At 40.4% G+C, this 18056-nt stretch overlaps 1 protein-coding gene and 1 non-coding gene across 3 annotated transcripts in view; one reads left to right on the forward strand and one right to left on the reverse strand.

Moving 5' to 3' along the window:
- DCDC2 (doublecortin domain containing 2) overlaps nt 1-18056 on the reverse strand; it is a 225126-nt gene that overhangs the window by 191433 nt on the left and 15637 nt on the right. Inside the window, exons 1-3 of one of the 2 annotated variants that reach the window (XM_032141124.2) lie at nt 8618-8697; nt 6966-7355; nt 2897-2951 (exon numbers count right to left, since the gene is read on the reverse strand). In XM_032141124.2, the coding sequence (XP_031997015.1) occupies nt 2897-2951; nt 6966-7258 (348 nt within the window). In that variant the 5' untranslated portion in view covers nt 7259-7355; nt 8618-8697. Of the gene's footprint in view, nt 1-2896; nt 2952-6965; nt 7356-8617; nt 8698-18056 lie in introns of those variants that run through there. The other variant, XM_032141125.2, reaches the window with a different exon arrangement.
- On the forward strand, nt 13976-14079 carry LOC116460582 (U6 spliceosomal RNA). Its single transcript, XR_004245869.1, has one exon. It is a non-coding gene; the product is annotated as a U6 spliceosomal RNA (small nuclear RNA).

Consider the following 18056-nt stretch of genomic DNA (forward strand, 5'->3'; position numbering starts at 1 on the left):
GAAACAACTCAACCCTCCAATTTCATGAAGTATTCATGTTCTAAATCCACTTCAGAAATAATTCTCTATTGATCTCCCTTTATATATCATCATACTCCAAAGAATGCTCATCCTCAATAGCACCTAACAAGATGTGCAATCTTTTCTCAACACATTAATGTTGAAAGGAAATACCCACCTAAGATTTTTAAAGATCTATAATTTTTGTGAAATGCCAGTGTTCTACCAAGTCTGTTCTCAAATTTTGAGCATAGATCATCCTCCAACTTATCAAGTTGTTGAACTCTAAAAGTTTGACTATAGATCAGTTGTGGGAAAGAGAAAGATAGTTTCCCATACTAAAAATCACACAGTATAATTAGGTTCTCACGGCAGCTTGCAAAACTCTTTTCCACTTGTGCTCTACCTAAAACAGCCGTAAAAATACTTTAAAATCCAGAGTCAAAGTGATATTTCCAGAAGAAAAATGCTTTCACTGTTCCCTTTTGAGATGCCAAGGACCCAAAAAACTTCCTTTCTGGCAATGAAAGTAGGGGCTGCCTTTGCTCAAAGCAGACTTCGGAAGCTGAAGGTCATGGTACGAACTTTGGGGAGGAAAGTATCTCCAGACTGGACATGTGAAGTGAGGGAAGTGAACACACTGCTTGTCCAGACCTGGAGGAAAGTTCAGGACAGGAGGGCACAGTGGGAGAGAGGACTCTAGCGAACAAGTGGGAAAGCTGGGCATGAGTGTGGAAGATGCAAGAAAGAGCATGGACAAGCAGTTTCTCATCACCTTTTCCCATCTCCTTTGCATTTCACAATTTCTTCTACTTCTCTCTTTTCATCTCCTTTAGAAGGGTTTATGGGTAAGGACTGAGAGGAAATAAAAGGCCACAGCAGGGCAGCAAGAGGAAAGGAGAAGTCACCAGTAGGAAGCAGGATGAAAGAGATGCAGTATTTTATTTGGAGACAAGGGGTAGGTTTTTCACACGTAAGGTGTGCATCCATAAATAAGGATCTTGTATGTTGGCTCATGTGTAAGTGCAAAGTAAAGAGAAACAATGGCTACTGTCCCCAAAGTGGAAGAACAATAAGCAAATTAAATGAACTGGAGTTTCTATGAATGCTTCTGTTATTAAAAATACTATTTTAAGGCTGGGCGCGGTGGCTCATGCCTGTAATTCCAGCACTTTGGGAGGCCAAGGCAGGCGGATCATGAGGTCAGGAGTTCGAGACCAGCCTGACCAACATGCTGAAACCCCGTCTCTATTAAAAACAAAAAAATTAGCCAGGTGTGGTGGTACGCACCTGTAATCCCAGCTACTCAGGAGGCTGAGGCAGGAGAATCACTTGAATCCAGGAGGGGGAGGTTGCAGTGAGCAGAGATCAAGCCACTGCACTCCAGCCTGGGTGACAGAGGGAGACCCTTTCTCAAAAAAAAAAAAAAAAACTTTTAAGAAAAAAGTATCTTCGATACATCTATTGCACACCTGTTGTCTTTTACTAGGGATAATGTCTTCAGCAAAGAAACTGGAATCCGGAGTAAATATACTGTGCTCACATTTTTTGGGAATTCACACATCTCAAATTCTGTTACAGAAGTCCAGGTTCCATCACCAATTTCATGCAAGGTAGCATACTTTAAACAGGTGTGTATCATTTCATCAGAATCACATCCAGAACAAATTCACAAAACTGTCCTTTATTACTACTCTACTTGAGACAGATATCAACTGGTGATCATTCTTTAGCTATATTGTAAGCACAACCTGAAAATTGTATACCTTTGTCGACTTTAAGCTACAAAGCCTATCACTCTCATGACCAATCAACTTGATGCACTGAAAATTAAAAATACAAACCAAAATATTAATTATATTAAATGATGTCTAGGAAGGGTACCTCTTTCTACAGATTATTTGAATAATGAATTTAACCTCATATTCTTCAAATACTGTACAATTAGAGTTTTTTTCTTATGCAGTATTTTTTCTAGAGGGGCCTATTCGGTCACTATTAGGCACAAACATGATGTGAGAGGAAATGGGGAGTGTTGAGGAGAGTCCCTCTGGGGCTCTGGACTACAAGTGAGAAAAACTACTTGCCTGTTGGCCATTTCTTCATCGGCAGAACTTACCCATTGGAAGCACTTGTTTATTTGGGGTCTGAATGGGAAGAGTAGCTGTCTGGGCTGGTGAACAGAGGCCTGTTTTGGATCTAACTACAATTTTCTCTGTCTCAGGCTGTGGCCCCAACTTTGTTTTTAATCTATTTTTTCATTCACAAACTAAAGAATACATCCTACAGAATACCTAAAACTCCACCAGGGTTTCAGAAGCTATGTGGAATGCGGTATTCTGAATATTTCACAAGCTCTTTTTCCAACCTTTCACATAAGCTTTCACGAACTATGCTTAACTCGTACTTTGATAGAAGCTAAAACACAGGTGTTTTCCTGACGTCACAAAGTGTCCAACATGACATCTATTCATCTCCTTCGAAAGCCTCAGGGGCAGTCAGGGTGACCCTGGCTGTATCAAACGCTGAGTTATCAGAGGGACATTAGGATGAGGATGTAGCTTTGTTAAAGATTTATTGAACAATGCTCAGAATCTTCTCACTTGACAGGGAATCTTCCCATGGATTTCAATCAGAGAACATGTAGCTAGAAAAGAGAAAAACATGTTTTGTCTAATCTTGACATATCCTGCACATCTTAGAACACCTACTATGTCTTTTCATTTCTGACAATGATTCAAAGAAAGAATTATCTTTGCCTTAAAACATATAATGTTCCATTTCTTTACAGTGGAGAACTCATCAAAGTAGAATGCCGTCCAAATCTCTAAGACACACCATAAGAAACAAATGGCACCATTATTTATTTGAATCTTCAAAATAATATTTGCATTACCTCTGTATTAACAACTTTCATTGGTCTTTTCTTGATTTCTCCTATGTCCAAGTAACTGAGGAAAAAACAAACAAACAATAAGAGTTGCTTTTACAGACTTTTAAGTCAGTAATTTGTTTTTAAAAATCATAAAAAAAGCAACTCATAGGAAATTCTCAACCTTAAAGCAAAAACAAATAGCTACTAATTAAAAGCAATTACAATAGTAAAAACTGTTTGCAGTGTCACCAACCAGAGCTGTCACATGTCTACCCTAAACTTCAAGAGAAGGAAAGTCTTAGACATACATACATCTATTAGGGAACATTTTTCCCTCTTAATAGTTAGCTGCTTACTATATACACTATATTCTTACAGATTTGATTTTTTTAAAAGAGTGGCTTATGTGCAAAGCTGCTTAACTGTTCCATTAAATACAGGCTTTAGGTCAAAAGAAGTACTGATAGCATGCATTAGGGTAACAGCTGGGAAAGGCTGAGAAATTATTTTCTCTATGAGAGCACCTTAATTATACAAAAACACTCAGTCATGTGGGATGACTTTGGTAATTGCTTCAGCTAAGAAACAGATGGGTGAACTAGTTAACCTCTGGAGACCCCTATTATTCCATTACTATTTGCTCTAGATATTAACAGTGATCATTCTTTACCTGTTACATAAGCACAACCTGGAAAGTGTATACCTTTGTCAACTTCACGTATAATATCACTGCGATGTGGTTCCAGTTTTAAATGGTCCCTAAACTGTGCTTCATATATAAAATGTGCTAAACATTTTAATATTAAAAAGCATAAATCTAACATATAATTTATAATGATAGATCGATCCTTTATCCCAACTACTATAATTGCCAACTTGTCCCAAAAAAGCTTATGTTAGAATTAATTTTGGCTATTGAAGTGTTTTTATTGTTGCTGTTTGCCTTTTTGGATAAAATACTTTAGTTAACTGATATCTCTGGAAATTGTCATACAATGCCTCTATATAAAAGTAGTCATATTTTTAAAACAGTGCAAACACCGTCTTAGCAATAAAATGGGTCTTTTGTGGACCTGCAAGGGCTGAGTTTTGAAATAATACCAAAATATTCTGTCATGTGCAGGAAAGTGGTTTCAGATCTGCAAGAGTAATGCTGTAGAGTCAACTTCCAACAATGCACAGAGAAAGTTTTGGGGAAAATAATCTCTAGAATTCTCTACTGTAAAATAAAGGTTGTGAATGTATGGTCTCACATTTGAAATAAATAAGGGTTTAATAGCTACCTGATGTTTAGTTATCGTTTCAAAAATATTAGAAAAATCTAAGTGAAAGCAATTCAAGCAGCGATTCAATCAGTTCCATTTGAAAAAGATGTTGCATCACATTCCGGGGACTGTTGTGGGGTGGGGGGAGGGGGGAGGGACAGCATTAGGAGATATACCTAATGCTAAATGACGAGTTAATAGGTGCAGCAAAACAACATGGCACATGGATACATATGTAACAAACCTGCACATTGTGCACATGTACCCTAAAACCTAAAGTATAATAATTAAAAAAAAAAAAAAAAAGATGTTGCTGTCTTTCCCAACATTTAGGGTCTAAATGAAAGCCCACGAATTGTCCTCAGTATCATTAGGGCTTTCTTTTGTTCTGACAGTTTCTCCATTCTTTACATAAACTTACAAGTGCTAAGTTTCAAATATATTGAACATTCAAGTATTCTTGGCTTCTATCATTATAACCATAGATACTACTTCTTTAACACAAATAAAATAGTCATCTGTCAGCATGGGAACCTAACCGTGGACACTGTTATAACAAATTCAGTTTTTTGTGTATGAACTGAAAGCAAAAGTAACATGCAAATCTCTTGGAGAGATTTGAGTACACTTTCTATTTGGTGTGGAACTGTATCTTTTGTTTTAATCTTGTGAGTTGGTAAGATCAAATAAACAAAAGAACATGAATTATAAAAGTGAGTCTACAATTTTCAGCCATTCAGAGATTCTGAACCAGACTTTCATTTCCATGAAATTGCTTTATATGGAAATATTTAATAAAAAATAAAGTATGTAACAAAAGGAACTGGTCATAGAGGTGTTCTACATTTATGCAACACTTTGGTGTTTACAAAACACACTCACATCTATAGCATTTACTTTTTATCACAGCCCTGTGTGGTACAAATGGTTATGTACCTTTTCTGTATTAAAAAACTGACTAGCTGAGTCAAGTGACTCGTCCAAGGACACAGAGCTGATCAGCAACTCAGTCTTCAGTCTCCTGATTTTAAGTTTCTTTTAAGCATGCAGTTTCATTTAGCCCTTTTTTACGAAGTTTAACAAAGCATGCTTAAGAAGCTTCAGGGGAAGGAAAAATAAATCCAAATATATCCCTCACTTTCCATGAAAAGAATGTCTGACATAACAAAAAGTATAATAGAATACCTAGAACTCAATTTAAACAAATATAGGAGAAGAAGGATTACATTCAAGAATATTAGTGATATTTTGAAAAATATTTCTATGTAGTTAAAAACTTTATTTGAATTTTAATTATTAAGAATCCAATAATCCTTATGAATTCATAAGCTTAGATTTATGGTCAAGGCTTTTTGCTATCCTGGGGCCCAAGATGAATTTCAATTAAAATGTTCTATTAAACTATGGAATACAGAGTTACCATATGATCCAGCAATTTCACTCTTAGGTATACACCAAAGAGAAATGAAAACTTGCACACAAATATTCATAGATGCATTATTCATAGTAGCTAAAATGTGAAATAACCCAGATATACATCAACTGATTAATGGATAAGCATGGATATAAAAGGTAGTATACCCAAATCATGGAATGTTATTCAACAATAAAAAGAATGTAGTACTGATGCATGCTACAACATGGATGAACCTTGAAAATATTACAGTAAGTGAAATAAGCCAGACATAAAGACCATATGTCGTATGATTCCATTTATATGGTATGTCCAGAATAGACAAATCCATAGATTCAGAAAATAGATTAGTGGTTTCCAGATGACAGGGGAAAGAGGAAACTGGGAGGTACAAATGTTTTGGCGGGAGGGGTGGAAATGAACTACAATTAGTTGGTGGTGATGGTTGCACAACTCTGAATACACTGAAAGCCAATGAAATGGTTGGACTTTATGCTATGAGAAATCTATCTCAATAAAGCTGTAAAAAAAAATGGAATGTAAAATTCTACCTGTCCTATAATGCCCACCCAACTCTCAACTCACAATTCCCACATAACTTTATTTTTCTAATTGCACATATCCCTTTGTACCTTGCATTAAAATTGTTAGTGTGCAGGTAGTCCAGTTAGACCGAAAGCTCCTAAAGACAAGGAATCATGCCGTGCTCATCTTTGTTCCCTGAATTGACGGTTTCTTAATTCACTGAACACTCACTATGAGTGAGCTCAAGAGCTGGGAATAAGGACCCCTGCCCTTGAAGGTCTAATCACGTTGCTGGAGACAGACAGTGGACAAACACAGTCAGCCAGTAAACTCTTCCTGCATTATGCTAAAAGCATAAACATGCAGGCGGTGGGAGCAGGGTCACAAAAGTGAGTGCAGTCAATTCTACTTGGAATGAAAGGTTGAAATAATTTAAACAGTATGAGAAACACAGAGCAGTTTTCTCCTCTGGTGACAATACGGTGTCCAACACTTGGAAGTGATTTTTAAGAATGTTTATTTAAATTAAAAGGATGGAGTTCCAAGGAAAAAAAATAAGGAAAAGGAAAAAAAATTGAACAGAAAATGCAGAAGTTTGGTCACTAACCTTTGCAAGGATACTTTTTTTTTTCTTTAAGATTCCTGTTGTTTATACACAGATTTTAAGTTTACTCCTACTGCTACCCAAGTGAAATTCCTTCTCCAGTCACAGTGTCAACCTCTGCCCCCCAACTGCAACGATAGTTTTGAGGGGCATCAATCACACCGAGAAGTCACAGCCCCTCAACCACTGAGGTGTGGTGGGGTAGGGAATCTGCATTTCCTCATATCAGCCCCACACTATAGGGCACCTGAAATGGGTGGGCGGTGGGGGAGACCGACTCACTTGAGTTTCTTGAAGGCTTCCTGGCCTCCAGCCACGTAGTTGCCCCCGCTCTGGATCTGGTCTAGCTTCCGGATGCGGTGGCCAGTCCGCGGGGTGTAGATGTTCCTGACGGCCCCAAAGGGTGCCTGAATGCCGCCGGTCACCTCCTGCAGGAAGACATCGAAGCTGGACACCTTCTTCTCATGGATGATGACGCGGCGCCCCGCGTAGAAGGGGTCCCCGTTGCGGTACACAAGCACGCTCTTCACGATGGGCTGAGACAGGTGGCTGGACCTGGCGCTGCTGCCGCTCATCTTCCCCGCTGGCCGCCGCCTCAGCTCGCTGCTTCGCGTCGGGAGGCACCTCCGCTGTCCCAGCGGCCTCACCGCACCCAGGGCGCGGGATCGCCTCCTGAAACGAACGAGAAACTGACGAATCCACAGGTGAAAGAGAAGTAACGGCCGTGCGCCTGGCGTCCACCCCGAGGAGACACTAGGAGCTGCAGGACTCGGAGTAGACGTTCAAGTTTTTCACCGTGGCTTGCACAGCCAATCAGGGCCCACAGTGCGCACACCACACCTGGTTCACCTGCTACGGGCAGAATCAAGGTGGACCGCTTCAGAGCAGGAGCAGGAACCGCGCCGGGCCTTCGAAGAGGCACGCCGCAGAGTGAGGGCAGGAGAAAGGAGGACACACACACACGCACACACACACACACACACAAATATGGTGAAACCCAATTTCTTACGTCATATCTCTGCTACCCTTTCCAAACAGCCTAATTTTTCTTTTCTCTCTTCTTGCACCCTTACCCCTCAATCTCCTGCTTGCTCCCAAATTAAAGCAATTAAGTTCCTGGCTGTAGTTGCCCAGGTTTTTCTTTGCTGGAAGATAAATGTGCAAAGCCAGGCGCGGTGGCTTACGCCTGCAAATTCCAGTACTTTGAGGGGCCCAGGCGGGAGGATTGCCTAAGACCAGGAGTTCTAGACCAGCCTGGGAAACACAGGGAAACCCCCGTCTCTATAACGCGCCTGTGATCGCCTGAGGCAAGGAGTTTGAGACCAGCCTGATCCGATCTCTATAATTAAAAAAAAAAAAAAAAGTAGGTGGGCAGGGTATTCGCCTGTGGACCCAGCTATCTCGGAGACTGAGGCGGGAGGGTCGCTTGAGCCCAGGAGGTCGAGGCTACAGTAACCTATGATTTTGCCACTGCACTCCAGCCTGGGCGACACAGCAAGACCGTGTCTTAGAAAATAAAATATATATATATTATATATATTATAGATATGCTATATATATATATATATTTCGAGAGAGAAAGAGAGAGTCCGGGTACCGTGACTCATGCCTGTAACCCCAGCACTTTGGGAAACTGAGGCAGGAGGCTCACTTGAGCCCGGGAGTTTGAGACCAACCTGAGCAACACAGCAAGACCCCATCCCGGAAGGACGGAAGGAAGGAAGGAAGGGAAAAATAAATTTAAGTGAATGAATGAATGAATGAGAAACAGAGCGAACACTCGCGTGTCTAGGACCCCTAACCCCCTCCCCGATGATCAGCGCCGCCTGGCGGCGAAGCTCGGGTGAGCATCACGTGAAGACAGCAGGCAGCGCGCAAGCGGGGCCCTGGTTGGAGAGGCGGGCCCAGGAGGTGCCCTCCTCAGTAGTACCTACCGACACTCGCGTGCTGGAGAGGGGAGGGGAGCTCGGGCCCCGGCCGTGCGGGGGCGGGGCGATGCGGCTCGGGTGGCACAGCGGTGAACTCTGCGGCGGCCGCGCGCCGCTCACGCTGTTACTACAGGTGCTGTTACCTCTGCGGGCCTCTCTCACCCAGGGGGAACGGAGTTGTTATTTCCCGCAGTTGCCGTAGCAACCGCAGCCTCGCGCGGGGAGCGAGTCAGTGAACCAGGCCGGGCTTGCGCCTGGCTCCCTGGGATATGCTGGCTGCGTCGGGCAGAGGCGGAAGAACAGGGGTTTGGAGGAAGAGGGAGAAACAGGTGACATTATCATGCGCTCATTCAATAAATGGACGCCTGCTGTGTGCAAGGCCCTGTGCCAGTTGGGGCCACGGCGGTGAAAAGGAAAACCTACAAAATTTTGAGTGCCTACCCTGTGCCAACCTTTACGCCAGGGAAAGGCATTTTCACTGCCGCAAGAAGGCTAAACGTCTGACTGGCTGTCCAAGAGCCCACATCTGTGCTATTTGTGTAGATTGTTAGCTCTGTCTGAGGAATAACAGGGAGAGGAGTTGTGAGAATAGTAACAGCCCCAGTAGAGTCGCTTTGTCCAGTCCAGTCTGGGACATACATATTGTGGCACCAGGAAAATGTTTAAAGAGTTGAAATCTTGCAGCTCATCTCTGCCAGTGTTCCCTTCATTCCTCCTAAGACTTTTCTACCATGTGTCATGTCCAAATTACTGGGTGTTCCTAACTCATCATGTATGAATAAAAAGAATAACTGCCATTAATTGAACACTATAACCATGGACCAGGCATTATGTAAGGCACTTTATGTAGATTATCTAATTTAATATTCACAATAACCTTCAGAGGTAAATATTATTCTCTCCTCAGATGAGGAAACTGAAGGGTAGAGAAATCAAAGAAATCTACTTCAGGTCACACACACAAGAGTTCAAACCCATTCACAGGTTCTAAGGATTAGAAAACGAAAGAGAGAGAGAGAGTCCAAACCCAGTTCTGTCTTATTCCACAAGCTCCATAACCACTGTCATACCACTGTGAAAGATGAATGTGTGGGACATTGCAGTCTGGAGAGAAACATTTTTTTTCCTTCGAGATTTCTGTTCTGAAGAAATATTTTTATTAAAGCCATGTAATACATTAATGCTTTGAAAGTTAACAGTTTTCAAATGCAGGAACAAAAAACTAAATACCCGCACGTTGTCATGTATAAGTAGGAGCTAAATGAGGAGAACTCACGGACACAAAAAAGGGAACGACAGACACTGGGGCCTACTTGAGGGTGGAGCATGGGAGGAGGGAGAGGAGCAGAAAAAATAACTATTGAGTATTGGGCTTAGTACCTGGGCGATGAAATAATCTGTACAACAAATCCCCATGACACGGTTTACCTATGTAATAAATCTGCACATGTACTCCTGAACCTAAAATAAAAGTTAAAAAAAAAAGTTAACAAGTTTCAAAAGAAGGCCAAGGAGAACAATACAGGGAGGAAATAGACAAGGGAAATTTTGTGAACTGGTTGTGGAGAATGCACAGGTTGAGGGACGGATGGGGAAAATATCTGTGAAATATGCTATCACATAGGTGAGTAAGACAGAATACTTGTTATGTGGAATGGAAGGCAATCAATTAAGTAGCCCCCCTCCCCAAACAACCTAAAATTCCCTACCATCTATATTAGCCCAGTGTAAAATGAAAACGTGTGGCCTCTTATTCAAAAATTAAGAATTTTATGATAGCAACAGCAGAGCATTAAGCCAATCATGGGGTCCTTCTTGATGTGGGAACCTGTCGCCAGCCCATGAAGCTGCCTGCATCAAGTCTATGCCTCCCACTGTGGTCTCTTCAGCCCGGATTTGTCTCCTGAGCTTAGATTCATTTATCCAGATGTCTCTTGGATATGATGTGGTGATAAGTGTTTGACTGCTGGCTTTTAGGAGGGAAGAGAAGGCCTTGATTCATAGCTTTTGCCAATCTCTGTAGTTTACTCCAAATATGGCCAATTTCCAGATACCAATCTAACATCACCGAAGCCAAGAAATGTGCAGTAGCAAGTCATTGTATGGTATTTGCACCATGCAGGCACAGCAGACTTAAGTAACTTTAAGAGCATAGATAGTAGTAAAATGTAGATGGAGATGAGTTTTGAGTATTTATTATCTTTGTTTTCAATGTAATTTATGTAATTGTATATTTATACAATTATTTTTATTTTATCATATATTTATAAAATTACTTTTTAACAATGCCCATGTTTACAACTCCTGAGAATTTAACAATTGCCTCACACGCCAGAACAAGGCAGTTCCAAGCACACAATTCTCCGGACAGCTTCTCTAGACCATCTAAAAGGCAGCCTAGGCTCGAAACGTTCACGTGATCTCAAGTTTTCCTCAAAATCACTTTTCCTATGTTTCCTGTCTCCACAAATGGACCCTCATCTACTCATTTGCTCAAAGCTAGAACATAGACATTTCTCTTCTTCATAGAACACATTTAACTGTGGCAGAGGAACAACAACAAAAGCAGTCAGATATTTGCAATCTCTCTCCCTGCTCCTGTTGCTTGCTGAATTGGTTTCGGAGCTCTTCTGTCTTGTGCAAAGTCTGAACACTGAGCAAAGTGAGAAGCCTCTAAGAAGCCAGAAAGGTTAGATAAACCCTGATCACGAAGAGCTGAAGTAGAATGAGGAGCGGAATGCTGAGGAATGAGGAGCTTCAGATGGATGCAAGGGAATGTTTGAGAACACACATAGGAAAGGAGGGGAGAGTTTTGTATTGTAGCTTCTTCCTAAGTATGTGAAAGGCATTGAGAATGAGATGGCCAAAGAAGATTCTTAAAGAAGTTTTGCTGTGCATTAAAAATAATACCACCAGCAGGGCCCAGTGGCTCAAGCCTGTAATCCCAGCACTTTGAGAGGCTGAGGCAGGTGGATCACTTGAGCCCAGCAGTTCAAGACCAGCCTGGGCAACATGGCAAAACCCCATCTCTAAAAAAATAAAAAACAAAAAAAAATTATCTGGGCATAGTGGCATGCACCTGTAGTCCCAGCTACTCAGGAGACTGAGGTGGGAGAATCACAAGAGCCTGGGAAGTTGAGGGTGCAGTCAGCCATGATCATGCCGTTACGCTCCAGCCTGGGTAACAGAATGAGACCCCGTCTCAAAAAATCAGAAAGAAAAATAATAATACCAACAAGGCATTTGCTGTTTCCTCAAGAGCCTAAATCTCTGAAATGCTTTCAATTATATATTTCTGCTTAAACAATATTTATTTTGATGTAATACTGTGCTAAAACCAGACCACATTGCACCCTAGGTTTATAAGGGCTCTTCAACTAATCACCGAGTTCTATCAATTCTATCTCTCAAATATTTCTTAAATCCATCCACCTATCTCTAAACCCATTTCCACATTTTGAATATTTTGAATTCAAGGCATCATCATCCCCTAAGAGGTAACCCTGTCTCCAGTTTGCTTCCCTATTATCCATTCTCTACAGAACAGTCATCCTGAAAGGTTGCTGAAAACACAGATCTATCCATTTCACTTTCCAGCTTAAAATTCTTCAAATCCTTATCATTTCTCTTACAGTGAAATCCAATATCGTGAACTTTGATTACAAAGCCATAAATATACTACTCTTTTGCTTTAGTTTCCATCTCTTCTCACACAAATCTTCCTATGGCTCTCCAAAGTGAAGACTTGTACCATCGCTTCCTTTAAAATCCCTTTGGATGTACTTTATGGCCCCTTATCCCCCGATTCCTATTTATTTGGCTCCCTCCAACTCCCTCTATAGATCAAGTCCCAACTTATGTGTCAGTTCCCCAGGAAATCCTTTCTACCCCACTCCCCAGATCAGGATAAACCCCCAACATATTATATATTTTTTCTCTATAGGTTTTATCAATTATAAGTATAAATTTTTAAATGTTTATTTATTTATTTTTAAAAGATGGGATCTATGTTGCCCAGGCTGGAAAGCAGTGGTTACTCACAGGCATGAGCATAACATACTGCAGCCTTGACCTCATAGGCTCAGGTGATCCTCCCACCTCAGCCTCCCAAGTAGGTAGGACTACGGGTACAAGTCACCATGCCTGGCTACGTAATTACAAATCTTCATATAATTATATGTTTAATTGTAAAGCTTTATATAATTACATGTTTAATCTTTGTAGAGTTAAATGTTTATATGTATAAATTCCCTAAGGAAAAGGATTGTGTTCATTTTATTCATCAATGTCTTACTAGTACCTAGCACAGAGGCTGGAACATAGTAATTACTAAATAATTATTTCATGAATGAATAAATCAAATGAAAACATATTAAGTTTAAGAATTAACTTAAAACTTCAAAAAATTGGAAAATGTTCCTGTAGAAGGAAACATATTTTCGATCAGCAAAAAAAAAAAAAAAAAAAAGTACGGTCCTTGACAACTGAAGAAATTCTAAGACTAATTGCTTAGCTTCCATGGAAAATGCACAGCCGTGTGCAGAGGTGTGCACCCACACAGGAAATCAAGCTCTGTTACCCAGTATTGAGTTTTAATATCCTTTCAAGGCAATAGAGATATGTATGAAATGTGGGACATATTCTGCTAGTTTTTCCTTAAAAAGTGTCACCTTTACAACTGGGTTCACATCTTAGCCTCAAAAGAACAGGAACTTGAGGGCCTTGAGACTGTTTCTGGGACCTACACATGGATAATGGTGACTCTCGGATAAGCCTCTTGTCAGGTGAATTCAATTAGTTCTGGTAATGGCTAACCTCTCCTCCCAATCCATGTGCTAGGTGGCCTACCCCAGTTGGCTATATTAACTGGCTAACTCATTGGCCAATATTGACTATAAGGGGTATCATCCTTAACTCCTATCCAGAACCAAATCCTGTAGCTTCCATTTGCCTAACACCCCTTAATCCTTCCTCTACTGCTCATCCTCATTGCCTCACCTAGGTTTAGAGCTTTGTTTGTTTTGGAACAGAGATTTGCTCTTGTCACCCAGGTTGGAGTGCAATGGCATGATCTTGGCTTACTGCAACCTCTGCCTCTCGGGTTCAAGCAGTTCTCCTGCCTCAGCTTCCTGAGTAGCTGGGATTACAGGTGCCTGGCACCATGTCAATCTAATTTTCGTATTTTTAGTAGAGACAGGTTTTCACCATGTTGGCCAAGCTGGTCTCAAACTCCTGACCTCAGGTGATCCACCTGCCTCAGCCTCCCAAAATGCTGGGATTACAGGATGAGCCACCGCATCCAGCCTAAAAATCCTTGTTCTATACATTGCCATATAACTAAGGAGTTAAGAATAATAAAAAGGCTTGCTTTAACAGCATATATACTAAAACTGGAATGATACAGATAAGATTAGCATAAGTTCCTGTGTGAGGATGACATGCGAATAAATGAAGCATTCCATATTTTTTTCCAAAAGAAAAAAAAGAAAAGAATAATAAAAAGTAATAGATTGTTGTTGTTGTTGTTTTGAGACAGAGAGTCTCACTCTGTCACCCAGGCTGGAATGCAGTGGTGCGATCTCGGCTCACTGCAACCTCCACCTCCTGGGTTCAAGCGATTCTTCCACCTCAGCCTCCCGAGTAGCTGGGATGACAGGTTCACACCACCATGCCAGGCTGATTTTTGTATTTTTAGTAGAGACGGGCTTTCACCATGTTGGCCAGGCTGGTCTCAAACTCCTGACCTCAGATGATCCTCCCACTTTAGCCTCCCAAAGTGCTGGGATTATAGGTGTAAGCCACTTCTCCCAGCCAGAAGTAATCATTTACTACTTTCTTTATTTCCACTTAGAATGTGAGATGAGTAGAAACAATCTCCTAAAACCAGAAACATTAAACCCTTTTTATATAAAATCATAAGTGGATCCTGAAGAAAACTATAAAGTGAATTCTGAAGAAAACCATAGTTGTTTATCTTCAAATTCTACATAAACCAAATACCATATTTCTCCAAGTTACAATTTTATTTGTCTGAAAAACATATACGATTTTATGTTGACAGATTTGATAGCAGTGAGAAAACTTGCAGTTTACTAGAATGAGACCTGCAAACCCACCATAAAGTAGCAAGTTTAGAGGCCGAGGTGAAGGAAAGTTGGGAAAACTCAAACCGAGAGCTTCTATTTTCTCTGTGCTATAGAAGAAAGTATCTTCCATGGATCTTCTAGCAGTTAGAATCATGGTAAACATAAGTGTTTAATAAATGTTTGTTAAATGAATTAATCTGAGCATGAAGGGTTGTGCGGACATGAAGGAAGAAGGGATGCACCTTGAGGAGTGTTGAACAGCTGCTGTGATGTGCCCAGTGTTATATTAGAAACGATTATGGAGTATATATGCTCATATGTGGTTTCTGCCCTTAGTGCTTTTTAAAGAGAATATTGGTAGACTTTCATTCCTAACAACATGGTGAGCTAAATATCTTGGATCATTCTCCTTCTAAAGCAATCCAAAATGCTGGATCTTTTTTTATAATATCTAAATCTTTTTTTTTCTTTAGAAACAGGGCCTCCCTCTGTCACCCAGGTTGTGGCATGATCATAGCTCACTGCAACTTCTAGGCTCAAGCAATCCTCCTGCTCCAGCCTCCTTAGTAGCTAGGATTACAGGTGTGCACCACTACAACTAGCTAATTTTTTTAAATGTTGTAGAGGGAGGGGGTCTCTCTGTGTTGCCCAGGCTGGTCTTGAACTCCTGGTTTCAAGTAATCCTCCCATCTTGGCCTCTCAAAGTGCTGGAATTACAGCCATGAGACACCATGCCTGGCTAAATGTCTGAACCTTTTTAAATGCATTGCCAATTTGGCAAGAATGAAAAGAATTCAGAAAAGCCAAAACTTGAGTGATAACAGAAACCCTGCGAAGTAAGCAAGCACTAAAATCAGCTTTAAGTATACCTGCCCATGCCCTGGTGACCTGGAACTGTTATTTTGATGGCTACACAGGGACAGAGACACAAGAGATAGGCCTAGGGCCTCCCAAGGTGAAGATTCAGAGAGAAGTTCCCCATGCAAATATGGAACCTCAAAGAGTTAGACCATAAATGTAATGGTGAATAAGAAATTAGCCCTCTTTGCAGAGCAATTACAGAAAGAAGATATGCTTATTCTCCCATTTGTGCTAAAGGCCGAGGTGGGAGGAAGGGATGACAGAATTTCATCTTGATGCTTCATAATTACATCAGTTGACCCTAGATAGCTATGGAACCTAATTAACTCTGCCTTTGTGATCTACAAAATGTGAGGCAAAGAATTAAATGTAAATTGATCCTGGATTAGAACTGTTCTCAGATGGCTGACAGAAACCAACACAAATTCTCTCTGGAGGAACAGCTTCTACTCAATTTACAGATAATCCCCGTATATAATGTTCCAAGAAACATGAATATACAGTCAAAAAACCTAAAACTTATAAGAAAACAAACGATAAATGGGAATCTGAAGGAACAACAGACAGAAGAATCAGACCTACAAAAATTTCAGATACGGGAATTATCACAGGCAGAATGTAAAATAATTATGTTTACTATATTTAAAGAAAAAAATGATTGAAAGTATAAGAACAAAAGACTTTTAAAATGACCAAAGTTTTTTTAAAAAATTGTGAAGCAGAATCTCTAGAATTGAAAAACATAATTAAAATTTAAAACTCAATGAAGAGTTTAAATAGCAGATTAGTCACATCCAAAGAGAGAATTATTAAACTAAAACAGTATATTCAAATAAGTTATCCTTGCATCTAATTTCTGGACTTCAGTTTAAAAAAAGGAAAAAAATAACAAATAAGTTACCCAGAAGACAGGACAGAGAAAGAATAGATGAAAAATATGAAAGAAGGGTTAGAAGCTAAAGTAAGACTATTTACTATATCTTTAATCAAAATTCCAAAAGAAGACACAAAGAGAATGAAGCAGAGGCATTAACTGAAATTTTCTATAATTGTTGAAAGGTTCAAATATTCATATTCAGGGAGTCAAATGAATCTTAGGAAGAAAAAAAACAAATAATAACCACCTTAGGATATCGTAGTGATTCTGCGATACAAAATATGCATATAACAAAAAATCAAAAGAAGTTAATGGGAAAACACGTATTACCTACAAAGAAAAGACAATTCAATTAATGACTGATTTCTCAAAAGGAACATTACAAACCAGAAAACAGTGGAATAAGATCTTCAATGTGTTTTGAAAATAGTTGTCAGTATGGAATTTGTGCCTGGCAAAATTATCTTTCTCAAGAATGAGTACAAAATGAGATCATTTACCACCAACAGAAGTTCATTAAAGGAAATTTTAAGAACTTGGCTCAGATAGAAAAAAAAAAAAAAAAAGACTTTGAATGATAGTCTGAGAGGCAAGAAGGAATGGTGAATGAAGACACTGGTAACTATGTGATAAATATTTTAAATGACTGCAAGAAACAATAACGACACTGTCTGATTGTGGAATGTATGATTCATATAGAACTAGAATACTAGAAAATAATAGAATATAAGCCAGGAGTGGCTGTAATCCCAAGACTTTGGGAAGCTGAGGCGGGAGGATCACTTGAAGTGAGGAGTTCAAGACAAGCTTGGCCAACATGGTGAAACTCTGTCTCTACTAAAAATACAAAAATTAAGAGGCCGGGCGCGGTGGCTCACGCTTGTAATCCCAGCACTTTGGGAGGCCGAGGCAGGCGGATCACGAGGTCAGGAGATCGAGACCACGGTGAAACCCCGTCTCTACTAAAAATACAAAAAATTAGCCGGGCGTGGTGGCGGGCGCCTGTAGTCCCAGCTACTGGGAGAGGCTGAGGCAGGAGAATGGCGTGAACCCGGGAGGCGGAGCTTGCAATGAGCCGAGATTGCGCCACTGCACTCCAGCCTGGGCGACAGAGCGAGACTCCGTCTCAAAAAAAAAAAAAACAACAAAAAAAAAAAAAAAAAAAAAATTAGCTGGGTGCAGTGGCACGTGCCTGTAATCTCAGCTACTCAGTAGGCTGAGGCAGGAGAATTGCTTGAACCCGGGAGGTGGAGGTTGCAGTGAGCCAAGATCATGCCACTGCACTCCAGCCTGGGCAAAAGAGTAAGACTCTGTCTAAAAAAAAAAAAAAAGAGAATAACAGAAATAAATGGGGAAAAGAGTAATCAAAATGTAAGCATTATAAGGCCCTTTTGTTTGTTTTTATGGAGTAAGATAAATATAATAACTTGTGATATTGTTATGTATGCATGTTAAAATGTATAGGGTAACCATTGTTTTAAAAATAGACATTCTGAGCCCGGGCTCAGTAGCTTATGCCTGTAATCCCAGCACTTTGGGAGGCTGAGGTGGGTGGATCACCTGAGGTCAGGAGCTCAAGATGAGCCTGGCCAACATGGTGAAACCCCGTCTTTACTAAAAG

Source organism: Hylobates moloch, unplaced genomic scaffold (assembly GCF_009828535.3).
Source record: "Hylobates moloch isolate HMO894 unplaced genomic scaffold, HMol_V3 SCAFFOLD_20, whole genome shotgun sequence".
In the NCBI taxonomy this organism is placed as follows: Eukaryota; Metazoa; Chordata; class Mammalia; order Primates; family Hylobatidae; genus Hylobates; species Hylobates moloch.